Source organism: Hyla sarda, chromosome 2 (assembly GCF_029499605.1).
Source record: "Hyla sarda isolate aHylSar1 chromosome 2, aHylSar1.hap1, whole genome shotgun sequence".
Lineage (NCBI taxonomy): Eukaryota > Metazoa > Chordata > Amphibia > Anura > Hylidae > Hyla > Hyla sarda.
This window is the reverse complement of record NC_079190.1, coordinates 496,226,563-496,243,858: the sequence shown is the minus strand read 5'-3', so window position 1 is coordinate 496,243,858 and position 17,296 is coordinate 496,226,563. Positions and strand designations below refer to the sequence as shown.

At 39.3% G+C, this 17,296-nt stretch overlaps 1 protein-coding gene across 1 annotated transcript in view; it reads right to left on the bottom strand.

The window, feature by feature from the left end:
• UMODL1 (uromodulin like 1) overlaps positions 1-17,296 on the bottom strand; it is a 91,608-nt gene that overhangs the window by 41,578 nt on the left and 32,734 nt on the right. The window contains exons 5-9 of the mRNA XM_056559729.1: positions 10,796-10,982; positions 10,324-10,455; positions 7,908-8,069; positions 6,902-7,063; positions 3,345-3,506 (exon numbers count right to left, since the gene is read on the bottom strand). Of these exons, the coding sequence (XP_056415704.1) occupies positions 3,345-3,506; positions 6,902-7,063; positions 7,908-8,069; positions 10,324-10,455; positions 10,796-10,982 (805 nt within the window). The remainder of the gene's footprint in view (positions 1-3,344; positions 3,507-6,901; positions 7,064-7,907; positions 8,070-10,323; positions 10,456-10,795; positions 10,983-17,296) is intronic.

The window sequence follows — 17,296 nt, the reverse complement described above, 5'->3', positions numbered from 1 at the left end:
CGGCGGAGAGAAACTACTCCATTGGTGATCGAGAACTACTGGCCATTAAATTGGCGCTTGAGGAATGGAGGCACCTGCTGGAGGGATCAAAATTTCCAGTTATCATATACACTGATCACAAGAATCTTTCCTATCTCCAGTCTGCCCAACGACTGAACCCTCGCCAGGCTAGGTGGTCATTGTTCTTTGCCCGTTTTAACTTTGAAATCCATTTTCGCCCTGCTGACAAGAACATTAGGGCCGATGCCTTCTCTCGTTCTTCTGATGCCTCTGAAGTAGAGGTCTCTCCGCAACATATCATTCCTCCGGACTGTCTGATCTCCACTTCTCCAGCTTCCATCAGGCAAACTCCTCCAGGGAAGACCTTCGTTTCTCCACGCCAGCGTCTCGGGATTCTCAAATGGGGACACTCCTCCCACCTCGCAGGCCATGCGGGCATCAAAAAATCCTTGCAACTCATCTCTCGATTTTATTGGTGGCCGACTCTGGAGACTGATGTTGTTGATTTCGTGCGGGCCTGTACTGTCTGTGCCCGGGATAAGACTCCTTGCCAGAAGCCTGCTGGTCTCCTTCATCCTCTGCCTGTCCCCGAACAGCCTTGGTCTCTGATTGGTATGGACTTTATTACGGACTTGCCCTCATCCCGTGGCAACACAGTTGTTTGGGTGGTCGTTGAACGATTTTCCAAGATGGCACATTTTATTCCTCTTCCTGGTCTTCCTTCAGCACCTCAGTTGGCAAAGCAATTTTTTGTACACATTTTTCGCCTTCACGGTTTGCCCACGCATATCGTCTCGGATAGAGGCGTCCAATTCGTGTCAAAATTCTGGAGGGCCCTCTGTAAACAGCTCAAGATCAAATTAAACTTCTCTTCTTCTTATCATCCCCAATCCAATGGGCAAGTAGAAAGAATTAATCAGGTCCTGGGTGACTATTTACGGCATTTTGTTTCCTCCCGCCAGGATGACTGGGCAGATCTTCTACCATGGGCCGAATTCTCATACAACTTCAGAGTCTCCGAATCTTCTGCTAAATCCCCATTTTTCGTGGTGTACGGCCGTCACCCTCTTCCTCCCCTCCCTACTCCCTTGCCCTCTGGTTTGCCCGCTGTGGATGAAGTGACTCGTGATCTTTCCACCATATGGAAAGAAACCCAAAATTCTCTTTTACAGGCTTCATCCCGAATGAAAAGATTTGCTGATAAAAAAAGAAGAACTCCCCCCATTTCTGCTCCCGGAGACAAGGTATGGCTCTCCGCTAAATATGTCCGCTTTCGTGTCCCCAGTTACAAACTGGGACCACACTATCTTGGTCCTTTCAAAATCTTGTGCCAGATTAACCCTGTCTCTTACAAACTCCTTCTTCCTCCTTCTCTCCGTATTCCCAATGCCTTCCATGTCTTTCTCCTTAAACCACTCATCCTTAACCGCTTCTCTCCCAAAGTTGTTTCTCCCACTCCTGTTTCCGGTTCATCTGACGTCTTCTCTGTGAAGGAGATTCTGGCCTCCAAGACTGTCAGATGTAAAAGATTTTTTTGGGTGGATTGGGAAAACTGTGGCCCAGAGGAGAGATCCTGGGAACCTGAGGACAACATCCTAGACAAAAGTCTTATCCTCAGGTTCTCAGGCTCCAAGAAGAGGGGGAGACCCAAGGGGGGGGTATTGTTACGCCGAGCGCTCCGGGTCCCCGCTCCTCCCCGGAGCGCTCGCAGCATCCTCTCATTCGCAGCACCCCGGTCAGACCTGCTGACCGGGTGCGCTGCAATATCACTCCCAGCCGGGATGCGATTCGCGATGCGGGAGGCGCCCGCTCGCGATGCGCATCCCGGCTTCCGTACCTGACCCGTTCCCCGTCTGTCTTGTCCCGGCGCGCGCGGCCCCGCTCCTTAGGGCGCGCGCGCGCCGGGTCTCTGCAATTTAAAGGGCCACTGCGCCACTGATTGGCGCAGCAGGCTTAATCAGTATGTTCACCTGTGCACTCCCTACTTATACCTCACTTCCCCTGCACTCCCTCGCCGGATCTTGTTGCCATTGTGCCAGTGAAAGCGTTTCCTTGTATGTTCCTAGCCTGTGTTCCAGACCTCCTGCCGTTGCCCCTGACTACGATCCTTGCTGCCTGCCCTGACCTTCTGCTACGTCCGACCTTGCTCTTGTCTACTCCCTTGTACCGCGCTTATCTTCAGCAGTCAGAGAGGTTGAGCCGTTGCTGGTGGATACGACCTGGTTGCTACCGCCGCTGCAAGACCATCCCGCTTTGCGGCGGGCTCTGGTGAATACCAGTAGCAACTTAGAACCGGTCCACCAACACGGTCCACGCCAATCCCTCTCTGGCACAGAGGATCCACCTCCAGCCAGCCGAATCGTGACAGGCACGTTTGGAGAAGAAGGGGAACAGAATTTAATGAAAAGAACCTCTGTCCAACTGTTAAGCATGGGGGTGGATCAATTATTCTTTGGGGTTGTATTACAGCCAGTGGCCTAGGGAACATCTAACGAGTAGAAGGAAAAATTGATTCAATAATATTTCAGCAAATTTTGGATGCTAACTTGATGCCATCTGTGAAAAAGCTGAAGTTAAAGAGAGGATGGCTTCTACAAATGGATAATGATCCTAAACACACCTCGAAATCCACGGGGATTACATCAAGAGGCGTAAACTGAAGGTTTTGCTATGGCCTTCACAATCTGATGACCTCAACATAATTGAATATCTATGGATAGACCTTAAAAGAGCAGTGCGTGACAGACAGCCCAGAAATCTCAAAGAACTGGAAGACTTTTGTAAGGAAGAATGGGCAAAGATACCTCAAACAAGAATTGAAAGACTCTTGGCTGGCTACAAAAAGCGTTTACAAGCTGTGATACTTGCCAAAGGGGACAGCACAAGATATTAACTCTGCAGGGTGCCCAAACTTTTGCCATTTTTTTGTTTTCTGTTATTTTGAAAGTGTAAATGAGTCTGAGTCTGGGCATTTAAAACCTTTGAGACTGACATTACCCGGTCTTCCCAGATGATGATTGAGAACAATCCATGACACTGGCAGGTCTCAGCTTTGCAAAGGGGGCAGTGCATGCTATAAATTCTGCAGGGTGCCCAAACTTTTGTAGATGCCATTTTTTTTTCTATTATTTTGAAAGTGTAAATGATGGAAATAAAATATAACTTTTGTTGACATATTATAAGAATGTCTAATCTGTAATTTGATGCCTTTTGGAGATTTTTCCATCTTTCCTTGGCTTCTTTATGCACATTAATACATATTTTTACCTGGGGTGCCCAAACTTTTGATCCCCACTGTAAGTATCTGTTTTCCCAGAAGTTTCCTATAATACAGAATCACTGACCTGGAGGTGCAGGAGAAGCACAGAAAGATCCATTGGAGGATACACAACATTTCTGTAGTCCTGGACAATCATAATCAGATGTACAGTTGGGGCCCCGCTCCTTGTCCTCTATTATATGACATATTCCTGGTCTTGAGACATTGGCCCCGGAGCCCACTGGGGCTGCAGAATACACAGGATAGAGATAAAGGGGTTAATCAGGATAAGAAAAACATAGCTGCCTTGAAGAAACAGAGTCCCACCTGTCCTCAGGTTTTGTGTTTTATTACAACTTGTCTCTAATCACTTAAATGGAACTGAGCTGCGAATCCACACACAACCTGAGGATAGTATCTATGTATGTATATATCTCTCATATCCATCCGTCAGTCCCTCACTCCATCTATCTATCTATCTCATATCTATCTATCTATATATCTCATATCTATCTATCTCATATCTATCTATCTATCTATCTATCTCATATCTATCTATCTCATATCTATCTATCTATCTCATATCTATCTATCTATCTATCTATATATCTCATATCTATCTGTCTATTATTCATATACTCATGTATCATCTATATCTTTGTGCTAGCAGTGTGCTGCTGTATTCTCCTGTTGCTGTATATTTAGCCCAGCAGCCTGCACCTGTAAGCCAGGTCTATATAATAGTTTGGAATCAATAGTGCTGGCCAACTTATTCTTTGGTTGTATTACACATACGGGGGAGTGGCTACCACCATGTTGGCTCTTGCACCCCACCCACCTCTATCAGGTGTATATAAGGTGCCTTGGATGTTTCAGACCTTGCAATGCCTGCTGTACTGTTCATACAGAGGCATATACACAGTGTAGGGTCCGTTCCAGAATGAGGTCACCTTACCGTGGTGGGACAGTCCACGCTATTTGGCGCCAAATTTGCAAGCTAAGTACCTCATAATTTCATAGTTTCATATCTTCATCTATTGCATTACAGCTGTATAGCTTTTCATGTTCTATCTATATACTCATGTTTTATCTATATACTCATGTTTTATCTATATACTCATGTTTTATCTATATACTCATGTTTCATCTATATCTTTGTGCTAGCAGTGTGCTGCTTTATTCTCCTGTTGTGGTGTCTATCTATCTATCTATCTCATATCTATCTATCTATCTCATATCTATCTATCTATCTATCTCATATCTATCTATCTATCTCATATCTATCTATCTATCTCATATCTATCTATCTATCTATCTCATATCTATCTGTCTATCTCATATCTATCTATCTCATATCTATCTATCTATCTATCTATCTCATATCTATCTATCTCATATATATCTATCTCATGTCTTTCTCATATCTTTCTATCTCTCTATCTATCTCATATCTATCTCATATCTATCTATCTATCTCATATCTATCTCATATCTATCTATCTATCTCATATCTTTCTATATATCTATCTCATATCTATCTATCTCATATCTATCTATCTATCTCATATCTATCTATCTCATATCTATCTATCTATCTCATATCTATCTATCTACCTAATATCTATCTCATATCTATCTATCTCATATCTATCTATCTATCTCATATCTATCTGTCTATCTCATATCTATCTATCTCATATCTATCTATCTCATATCTTTATATCTATCTCATATTATCTATCTATCTATCTTCTTATCTATCTATTTATCTCATATCTATCTCCTTAGTTATCTGTCTATCTATCTATCTATCTATCTATCTATCTCTCTATCTATCTTATATCTATCTCTCTCATATCTATCTCTCTATTTATCTCATATCTATCTATCTCTCTATCTATCTCATATCTCTCTATCTATCTCATATCTATCTATCTCATATCTATCTAAAATATAAATAGACCCTGTACTATGTATAACACTACAGTGGGATCAAAAGTTTGGGCAGCCCAGGTAAAAATGTGTATTAATGTGCATAAAGAAGCCAAGGAAAGATGGAAAAAATCTCCAAAAGGCATCAAATTACAGATTAGACATTCTTATAATATATCAACAAAAGTTAGATTTTATTTCCATCATTTACACTTTCAAAATAACAGAAAACAACAAAATGGCATCTGCAAAAGTTTGGGCACCCTGCAGAATTTATAGCATGCACTGCCCCCTTTGCAAAGCTGAGACCTGCCAGTGTCATGGATTGTTCTCAATCATCATCTGGGAAGACCAGGTGATGTCAATCTCAAAGGTTTTAAATGCCCAGACTCATATGACCTTGCCCCAACAATCAGCACCATGGGTTCTTCTAAGCAGTTGTCTAGAAATCTGAAACTGAAAATAGTTGACGCTCACAAAGCTGGAGAAGACTATAAGAAGATAGCAAAATGTTTTCAGATGTCAATATCCTCTGTTCAGAATGTAATTAAGAAATGGCAGTCATCAGGAACAGTGGAAGTTAAAGCAAGATCTGGAAGACCAAGAAAAATATCAGACAGAACAGCTCACAGGATTGTGAGAAAAACAATTCAAACCCCACGCTTTACTGCAAAATCCCTCCAGAAAGATCTGGCAGACACTGGAGTTGTGGTACACTATTCCACTATAAAGAGATACTTGTACAAATATGGTCTTGATGGAAGAGTCATCAGAAGAAAACCTCTTCTACGTCCTCACCACAAAAATCAGCGTTTGAACTTTGCAAATGAACATATAGACAAGCTTGATGCATTTTGGAAACAAGTTCTGTGGACCGATGAGGTTAAAATTGAACTTTTTGGCCGGAATGAGCAAAGGTACGTTTGGAGAAGAAGGAGAACAGAATTTAATGAAAAGAACCTCTGTCCAACTGTTAAGCATGGGGGTGGATCAATCATGCTTTGGGGTTGTATTGCAGCCAGTGGCACAGGGAACATCTCACGAGTAGAAGGAAAAATGGATTCAATAATATTTCAGCAAATTTTGGATGCTAACTTGATGCCATCTGTGAAAAAGCTGAAGTTAAAGAGAGGATGGCTTCTACAAATGGATAATGATCCTAAACACACCTCAAAATCCACGGGGGATTACATCAAGAGGTGTAAACTGAAGGTTTTGCCATGGTCTTCACAATCTCCTGACCTCAACATAATTGAAAATCTATGGATTGACCTTAAAAGAGCAGTGCGTGACAGACAGCCCAGAAATCTCAAAGAACTGGAAGACTTTTGTAAGGAAGAATGGGCAAAGTTACCTCAAACAAGAATTGAAAGACTCTTGGCTGGCTACAAAAAGCGTTTACAAGCTGTGATACTTGCCAAAGGGGGCAGCACAAGATATTAACTCTGCAGGGTGCCCAAACTTTTGCAGACACCATTTTTTAGTTTTCTGTTATTTTGAAAGTGTAAATGATGGAAATAAAATCTAACTTTTGTTGACATATTATAAGAATGTCTAATCTGTAATTTGATGCCTTTTGGAGATTTTTCCATCTTTCCTTGGCTTCTTTATGCACATTAAGACAAATTTTTACCTGGGGTGCCCAAACTTTTGATCCCCACTGTAAGTATCTGTTTTCCCAGAAGTTTCCTATAATACAGAATCACTGACCTGGAGGTGCAGGAGAAGCACAGAAAGATCCATTGGAGGATACACAACATTTCTGTAGTCCTGGACAATCATAATCAGATGTACAGTTGGGGCCCCGCTCCTTGTCCTCTATTATATGACATATTCCTGGTCTTGAGACATTGGCCCCGGAGCCCACTGGGGCTGCAGAATACACAGGATAGAGATAAAGGGGTTAATCAGGATAAGAAAAACATAGCTGCCTTGAAGAAACAGAGTCCCACCTGTCCTCAGGTTTTGTGTTTTATTACAACTTGTCTCTAATCACTTAAATGGAACTGAGCTGCGAATCCACACACAACCTGAGGATAGTATCTATGTATGTATATATCTCTCATATCCATCCGTCTGTACCTCACTCCATCTATCTATCTATATATCTCATATCTATCTATCTCACATCTATCTCATATCTATCTATCTCACATCTATCTATCTATCTATCTCATATCTATCTATCTATATATCTCATATCTATCTATCTCATATCTATCTATCATCTATCTATCTATCTCATATCTATCTATCTCACATCTATCTCATATCTATCTATCTCACATCTATCTATCTATCTCATATCTATCTATCTCACATCTATCTCATATCTATCTATCTATCTCATATCTATCTATCTCACATCTATCTCATATCTATCTATCTCATATCTATCTATCTCATATCTATCTATCTCATATCTATCTATCTCACATCTATCTATCTATCTATCTCACATCTATCTCATATCTATCTATCTATCTATCTCATATCTATCTATCTCATATCTATCTCTCTATCTCTCATATCTATCTATCTCTCATATCTATCTATCTCATATCTATCTCATATCTATCTATCTATCTATCTCGTATCTATCTTTCTGTGGATAACAGGCCAGTAATTTGTCAGTAAAATATAAATAGACCCTGTACTATGTATAACACTAAGTATCTGTTTTCCCAGAAGTTTCCTATAATACAGAATCACTGACCTGGAGGTGCAGGAGAAGCACAGAAAGATCCATTGGAGGATACACAACATTTCTGTAGTCCTGGACAATCATAATCAGATGTACAGTTGGGGCCCCGCTCCTTGTCCTCTGTTATATGACATATTCCTGGTCTTGAGACATTGGCCCCGGAGCCCACTGGGGCTGCAGGATACACAGCACAATTAATGGACGTCATTATACAAAACCTATGACATGTCCCTGGGACCCTGACCGATCAGTAGAACCAGCGCTTCACTCCCTGCTCTGTGTCTATGTGATTAGGATGGACCCATAGACTTACATTGTGACACCATCTTGGTCACATGACACAGAGCTGGGAGACAACGCTCTAAGGACACTTCTCTCGACTCGTTCTACTGATCGGTCGGGGTCTGAAAATTCAAACCTCAATCGATCAAACATTTTCATATTTCTCTGTTACCGATCAAAAGTTTTCAACCCCTTAACGACCAAGGATGTATATTTACGTCCTTGGCCGGCTCCCGTGATATAACGCGGGGTTACGCGGTGACCCCGTGTCATATCGGGTCGGTCCCGGCATGTATCTGAAGATAAGTAGGGTAGGGTAAGTAGGGTTAAGTAGGGTATCATTTTAATCGTATGGACCTACAGAATAAAGATAAGGTATTATTTTTACCGAAAAATGTACTGCGTAGAAACGGAAGACCCCAAAATTACAAAATGGCATTTTTCTTCAATTTCGTCGCACAATGATTTTTTTTCCGTTTCGCTGTAGATTTTTGGGTAAAATGACTGATGTTATTGCAAGGTAGAATTGGTGGCGAAAAAAATAAGTCCTCATATGGATTTTTAGGTGCAAAATTGAAAGAGTTATGATTTTTAAAAGGCAAGGAGGAAAAAACTAAAGTGCAAAAACGGAAAAACCTGTGGTCCTTAAGGGGTTAATTATAATGATAGGTACACTTTAAATATTTAGAATGAAACACTATTCTAGTACAATTATCCGTCTCATATCTATCTATCTATCTCATATCTATCTATCTCATCTCTATCTCATATCTATCTATCTCATATCTATCTATTATCTATCTATCTATCTATCTATCTCATATCTATCTATCTATGTATCTATCTATCTATCTCATATCTATCTATCTCACATCTATCTCATATCTATCTATCTCATATCTATCTATCTATGTATCTATCTATCTGTCTAGACAAAAGAATAAGTTGGCCAGCACTATTGGTTCCAAACTATTATATGGACCTGGCTTACAGGTGCAGGCTGCTGGGCTAAATATACAGCAACAGGAGAATACAGCAGCACACTGCTAGCACAAAGATATAGATAAAACATGAGTATATAGATACAACATGAAAAGCTATACAGCTATAGTGTAAAACATGGAAATATAAAATTATGAAGTAGTGAGGTACTTAGCTTGCAATTTGGCAGCCAAATAGCTTGGACCGTCCCACCTATCTATCTATCTATATATCTATCTTTCTCATATCTATCTATCTATCTCCTATCTATCTATCTATCTATCTATCATATCTCATATCTATCTGATATCTATCTATCTATCTATCTCATATCTATCTATCTCATATCTATCTCATATCTATCTCATATCTATCTCTATCTATTTCATATCTATCTATCTCATATCTATCTATCTCATATCTATCTATCTATCTCATATCTATCTATCTATCTCATATCTATCTATCTCATATCTATCTATCTCATATCTATCTATCTCATATCTATCTATCTCGTATCTATCTATCTTTCTCATATCTATCTATCTCATATCTATCTATCTATCTATCTCCTATCTATCTCCTATCTATCTATCTCCTATCTATCTATCTCATATCTATCTATCTCGTATCTATCTATCTCATATCTATCTATCTTTCTCATATCTATCTATCTATCTATCTATCTATCTCGTATCTATCTATCTATCTTTCTCATATCTATCTATCTATCTCATATCTATCTATCTATCTCATATCTATCTCGTATCTATCTATCTCATATCTATCTCGTATCTATCTATCTCGTATCTATCTATCTATCTTTCTCATATCTATCTATCTATCTCATATCTATCTATCTCATATCTATCTCGTATCTATCTATCTATCTCATATCTATCTCGTATCTATCTATCTATCTCCTATCTATCTATCTATCTATCTCATATCTATCTCGTATCTATCTATCTCATATCTATCTATCTATCTATCTATCTCCTATCTATCTATCTATCTATCTCATATCTATCTCGTATCTATCTATCTCATATCTATCTATCTATCTATCTATCTCCTATCTATCTATCTATCTATCTCATATCTATCTCGTATCTATCTCGTATCTATCTCGTATCTATCTATCTATCTCACTCCTCGGTGTTACCTGGGTATGCTGTAGTTTCCTGGATGGAGTCTGTATGACTCTTGTTGGTGCAGTTGTAGGAACCCTCCACATTTATACAGTCCTGGTATGGTGGGCAGCTGCCGAGCACTGGGCACAGGCATTCATTCAAGTCTGGTAAAACAAGGACAGTATATATATATACTATTTCCAAGAAGACAACAATGACCTGACTTACATAAGTTATAATAAATGGTCACAGTAGCAACAATGTTCCACATTTTGGAAAGAGATCAGAGCTCAGGTTTTCTTCCAGAGCTTCAATCCCATGTACAAAAAAATTGATAAATAAAACTGTATATGCCTGCAGCCATTACTAGAGGGAGCTATTGTTGTTATTGATAATTAAGTAAACTCTTTAGCTCCATCTAGTGGTGGCTTCAGGCAGTTAGGATTTTATCATGTAACTATCTTTCTTCTGGTCTATGACAGAAGGTCTAATAGTAATTATTACCATGTAGCTCAATGCTGATAACTTCGGGTATACGAATAACAATGTTGTTGAGCGTTGCTGCAATGTCCATCAGAGGAAGAGAATCTGCAATCCCGAGAAGGATGGAGGACACTATGGAGAAGGTCCCAGCAGGCTGGGTGGATAGGTGGTAGACCGCTGCCTCTAGTGGCCACAATTCTCCTTTTACCTGAAAACATTTTGGTATTATTATCGCGGCTACAAATCCTCCCAGAAATGATCTAAGGCCTACACTTCAATATATCACAATACTATAAAACCATCTGAGAAACATAAACCTGCACGGAAAACACTACATACGTCCCCACTCATAGAGAAAAAGGCCCATATACCATAAAGACAGAACATACTACTGCTAGGACGTGTATACAGGATGACGTGGGAAAGGGACTATACTAGTAGTTATATTCTTACCCATGCAGAGCAAATTATAGCAAGTACTTTATGTCTATAAGGGACAGTATTACAGTAGTTATATTGTTGTATATAGGAGCAGTATTATAGTAGTTATATTCTTGTATATAGGAGACAGTATTATGGTAGTTATATTCTTGTATATAGGAGCAGTATTATAGTAGTTATATTCTTGTATATAGGAGCAGTATTATAGTAGTTATATTCTTGTATATAGGAGCAGTATTATAGTAGTTATATTCTTGTATATAGGAGCAGTATTATAGTAGTTATATTCTTGTATATAGGAGCAGTATTATAGTAGTTATATTCTTGTATATAGGAGCAGTATTATAGTAGTTATATTCTTGTATATAGGAGCAGTATTATACTAGTTATATTCTTGTATATAGAAGCAGTATTATAGTAGTTATAATGGCAAGTAGAAATGAAGGTAGACGGACGACTCACCCAGGTAGCAAAAATATCTTCTTTATTCAAGGCTTGCAGCTTAAAATAACAGCAGGTTCAGGGGGGTCTGTCAGCAGGAACGCAGGGCTGTGGAGTGCAACGACCGTATCGCTTCGGACTGAAGCTTCTTCCGGCCTCCAACAGGTGTTCTACGTCCTGCTGTGATTTAAAACCAGGTATGTGCGGAAGGGGGGAGGGGCCTTCACCTAAACAAAAAATCACCTACGTGCTAACATAATGTTAAAAACATTCTTAGCGAATTTACAAAAATGGGCTAAATTCTGCCCTATCGTTAAGTCCCGCTGGTCCGAGGGCTCCAGTTCTGAGTATCCAGCGGGTTTCCATTTGTATAAGAATATTTTCTCTATCTCCTCCTTCTTTCGGGGGAGGGATGCGCTGGATCCCAAAGAACTTTAGAGCCCTGGGATCATTATCATGCTCTTCCTTCATATGTTTCATTAGTTTTGGGACTCCTTTCCCTGATTTCAGAGAGTAAATGTGTTCTCTGTATCTGGTAGACAATTGCCTTTTCGTTTTTCCGATGTAGAATCGGGCACAAGGACACATTAACCCATACACTACATGTGTGCTTTTACATGTTATGACTTCTCTGACAGTGATGTCTCTTCCTCCTAGGTTTACAAAATTCACTTTCATATTCTGAGAGCAGTGTGAACATTGACCACAGGCGTAATTGCCTGGGGGAAGGGAACTGGTCAGCCAATCTTTACTATCTTTCTGTGCGATTTCTTTGCGTTTTTTAATTTTTTTAATATTATCTCTGATTGTGCTGTTTTTCCTAAATGTTATTAAAGGTTTATTATTGGCTACTATTTTCAGGTCTTCATCCTGTTCTAATATTTTCCAATTGTTGTGTATAGCTTTAGTGATTATATTATTTATGGGAGTATTAGCAAATGAGAAGGTAAATCTTTTATTTTCTATATCTTGAGTATTAGATGTTTTTTGTTTGTTAACTAACAGATCTTCTCTTTTCTTTTTATTTTAGATTTTTTGTCTAGGTGAAGGCCCCTCCCCCCTTCCGCACATACCTGGTTTTAAATCACAGCAGGACGTAGAACACCTGTTGGAGGCCGGAAGAAGCTTCAGTCCGAAGCGATACGGTCGTTGCACTCCACAGCCCTGCGTTCCTGCTGACAGACCCCCCTGAACCTGCTGTTATTTTAAGCTGCAAGCCTTGAATAAAGAAGATATTTTTGCTACCTGGGTGAGTCGTCCGTCTACCTTCATTTCTACTTGCCATTGTATGAAAGACTTTGTCCTTTATAGACGTAGACGCTCCCCATAGCACTTAGTACAGCAGGTCACACACCCCGGATAGTCCGGACAGGATAATTTGACTCACAGTCGAGTAGACAGTGCCTGGTGCTCTTCTCTTTATTACAAACCTAATCTTGCATACCTTTAGCACATTGTGGCACGTCAAATATCTCGTACTAGCAATAAAGTCATACCTAACCATGCAAATGGATACTGTCCCGGATGAAGACCCGGAATTCGACATGGGGCGCAGGAATGCAGGAGCCTACTTCACGTCTTGCAACGTGCAAAGCGATTTACAATTGATCAGCACAAAATCCCTGGAACATAAAATCATGACTCTATCTGATAAAGAGACTCGTATATTTTGGACCATTAATTCCTTACAAGCTTACATAGACAGTGGACGTTCCCCCAGAGGTTTACGCATTTACAAACAACCTTCACAATTTCAAGAAAATAAAGAATTTGTTGCTGCATGGGAACAGGCGCATATTCAACACTCTCTCAAGCTTACACAACTCATTTTGGAGCAAAATCATTTGGAATATCAACAAGTAAAAACCGCATTGGAAGACGCCAAGTCTGAATACGCTACTAGAGTAAATGTAGAACAACAAAATAATTTTCTAAAAAACATAAAAAGAAAACTGTCATTATTACAAGCCGAAGTCAAAACAAGAAAACGAGATAAATTCCTACGAGACAAGGATGACTTCCAGCATAATAAAGTCTTCAACTGGAAAAAACCTAAACCACAAACATATCACAATAGAAAACAAAAATCTAAAGCAGGAAATAATCCAACAAAGAAAAAGTCTGATTTTTGGACTTCGGATTCGGATTCTGCCCCAGAAGAGATAGTAGCAGAAACAAGCAGCAATATAAGGATGGAAACACAAGTCCCTTTAGGAAAACCACAAGAAGACACAAAAGGAGAAGGAGGCAGAGAAAACGCACCAGCTCCAAAGAAAAGGGTGGTGACATGGCGCAAGACATAGAAGAGGAGGACAATGTAGTCAATTTAACATCAGAGACACTAGATGTCACTACCATAAGAGCTCTATCAAAAGGCCTTAACTTTGGCATCTTGGAAAACTTCAGAGAGGAAGATTTTGAAATCGATATACAGAAGGGCATCAGAAAAATTAATCTGCATAAGTTTTTCAGCAACAAACCTAATAAAAATGTCATAGAAGCACTAGAAGGAGAAAAGCAGTGTTACATAGGTCCTTTGGGATTTATTCCCAACCCACAATTAACCACACAAGATATAACTAACATACAGATCTTGAGTAATTTAGAATGTGAACAGGGACCTATAAACAGCTTATCTAATTCCATATTTACAGGGGGTAACCCCTCAACATTCTCCCCTCCTATTAGTCCAGGGAGTCCCCTTGAGCTTTTCAGAAAAGCAGTTACACAAGAGGTCAAAAGTATTATATACCCCAAAGCAGAAATTAATATTTCTTCAGAAGAAAAAATAGCAATAGAAAAAATTGCATTAAGGGATGACATAACTATTACAAGAGCTGACAAAGGAGGCTCGATAGTAGTTATGTATACTGAAGATTACAAAAAAGAAGCTCTCAAACAGTTAAATAATACCATTACATATACCAAATTAAAAGGGGACCCCACATCTAAAATCATCAGTGCACTCAAAACATTTCTCAGGGTTCAAGTAGACAAAAATATTTTGAGCAAAAAAACTGCAGAAAAATTGCTTCCAACTGCCCCCAAACCAGCTAAGTGGTATATTATACCAAAAGTACACAAAACACTATGCCAACCCCCAGGTCGCCCCATCATAGCGGGCATAGGGTCCAGTACTGAATACTTATCCCAATACATTGATTGGTTATTGCGTCCCATGCTGACTAGCACCAGGACATATTTAAAAGACACCACCCACTTGATAACCTCCATCCAGTCTTTTCACATTTTACCACACGACACTTTGGGAAGTATCGATGTAGAAAGCCTGTATACCCGTATCCCGTTGGATACGGGTATACAGGCCATCCGATACTTCCTAATTAAAACAGGTAAAACCAACCATTATGTTAATTTTGTATGTGAAGCTCTCCACTTCGTACTAACAAATAATACGTTTAAATATGATTCCCAGTGGTACCAGCAATGTACTGGTACCGCGATGGGGACCCCGGTTTCCTGTACATTCGCAACACTTTTTTTAGCTGCATTTGAAGATCAATATATTTTTTCTGATAATAATCCCTATCTGCAATACGTGCGCTTTTTCAAGCGTTACGTAGATGACATTATAATAGTGTGGAGTGACACAGAAGGAAAGTTTCATGAATTTGTGAAATACTTAAATGAGGTCAATTCCTATAACATGTTTTTTACAGCAGTATATGGCAATAAAAGTTTGGAATTTCTAGACACAGAAATAAATATAGAAGGCAACATGATATCAGTGACAGGCTTTAGAAAGAAAATAGCAAGAAATACTTTACTCCATTTTAAAAGCTCCCACCCTCACCATGTAAAAAAGGGTCTGCCATACAGCCAATTTATTCGGCTAAAACGAATTAATACACATGAATATAAATACGAAATACAGGCAGAAGAATTAAAAGAAAGGCTGAGAAAAAGAGGATATCCTGAAAAACTCATACAGCAAGCATATGAGAAAGCAAATGAAAAGAAAAGAGAAGGTCTGTTAGTTAACAAACAAAAAACATCTAATACTCAAGATATAGGAAATAAAAGATTTACCTTCTCATTTGCTAATACTCCCATAAATAATATAATCACTAAAGCTATACACAACAATTGGAAAATATTAGAACAGGATGAAGACCTGAAAATAGTAGCCAATAATAAACCTTTAATAACATTTAGGAAAAACAGCACAATCAGAGATAATATTAAAAAAATTAAAAAACGCAAAGAAATCGCACAGAAAGATAGCAAAGATTGGCTGACCAGCTCCCTTCCCCCAGGCAATTACGCCTGTGGTCAATGTTCACATTGCTCTCAGAATATGAAAGTGAATTTTGTAAACCTAGGAGGAAGAGACATCACTGTCAGAGAAGTCATAACATGTAAAAGCACACATGTAGTGTATGGGTTAATGTGTCCCTGTGCCCGATTCTACATCGGAAAAACGAAAAGGCAATTGTCTACCAGATACAGAGAACACATTTACTCTCTGAAATCAGGGAAAGGAGTCCCAAAACTAATGAAACATATGAAGGAAGAGCATGATAATGATCCCAGGGCTCTAAAGTTCTTTGGGATCCAGCGCATCCCTCCCCCGAAAGAAGGAGGAGATAGAGAAAATATTCTTATACAAATGGAAACCCGCTGGATACTCAGAACTGGAGCCCTCGGACCAGCGGGACTTAACGATAGGGCAGAATTTAGCCCATTTTTGTAAATTCGCTAAGAATGTTTTTAACATTATGTCAGCACGTAGGTGATTTTTTGTCTAGGTGAAGGCCCCTCCCCCCTTCCGCACATACCTGGTTTTAAATCACAGCAGGACGTAGAACACCTGTTGGAGGCCGGAAGAAGCTTCAGTCCGAAGCGATACGGTCGTTGCACTCCACAGCCCTGCGTTCCTGCTGACAGACCCCCCTGAACCTGCTGTTATTTTAAGCTGCAAGCCTTGAATAAAGAAGATATTTTTGCTACCTGGGTGAGTCGTCCGTCTACCTTCATTTCTACTTGCCATTGTATGAAAGACTTTGTCCTTTATAGACGTAGACGCTCCCCATAGCACCTAGTGCAGCAGGTTACATACCCCGGATAGTCCGGACAGGATAATTTGACTCACAGTCGAGTAGACAGTGCCTGGTGCTCTTCTCTTTATTACAATTATAGTAGTTATATTCTTGTATATAGGGGCAGTATTATAGTAGTTATATTCTTGTATATAGGAGGCAGTATTATAGTAGATATATTCTTGTATATAGGAGCAGTATTATAGTAGTTATATTCTTGTATATAGGAGGCAGTATTATAGTAGTTATATTCTTGTATATAGGAGCAGTATTATAGTAGTTATATTCTTGTATATAGGAGCAGTATTATAGTAGTTATATTCTTATACATAGGAGCAGCATTATAGTAGTTATATTCTTGTATATAGGAGGCAGTATTATAGTAGTTATATTCTTGTACATAGGAGCAGTATTATAGTAGTTATATTCTTGTATATAGGAGCAGTATTATAGTAGTTATATTCTTATACATAGGAGCAGCATTATAGTAGTTATATTCTTGTACATAGGAGCAGTATTATAGCAGTTATATTCTTGTATATAGGAGCAGTATTATAGTAGTTGTATTCTTATACATAGG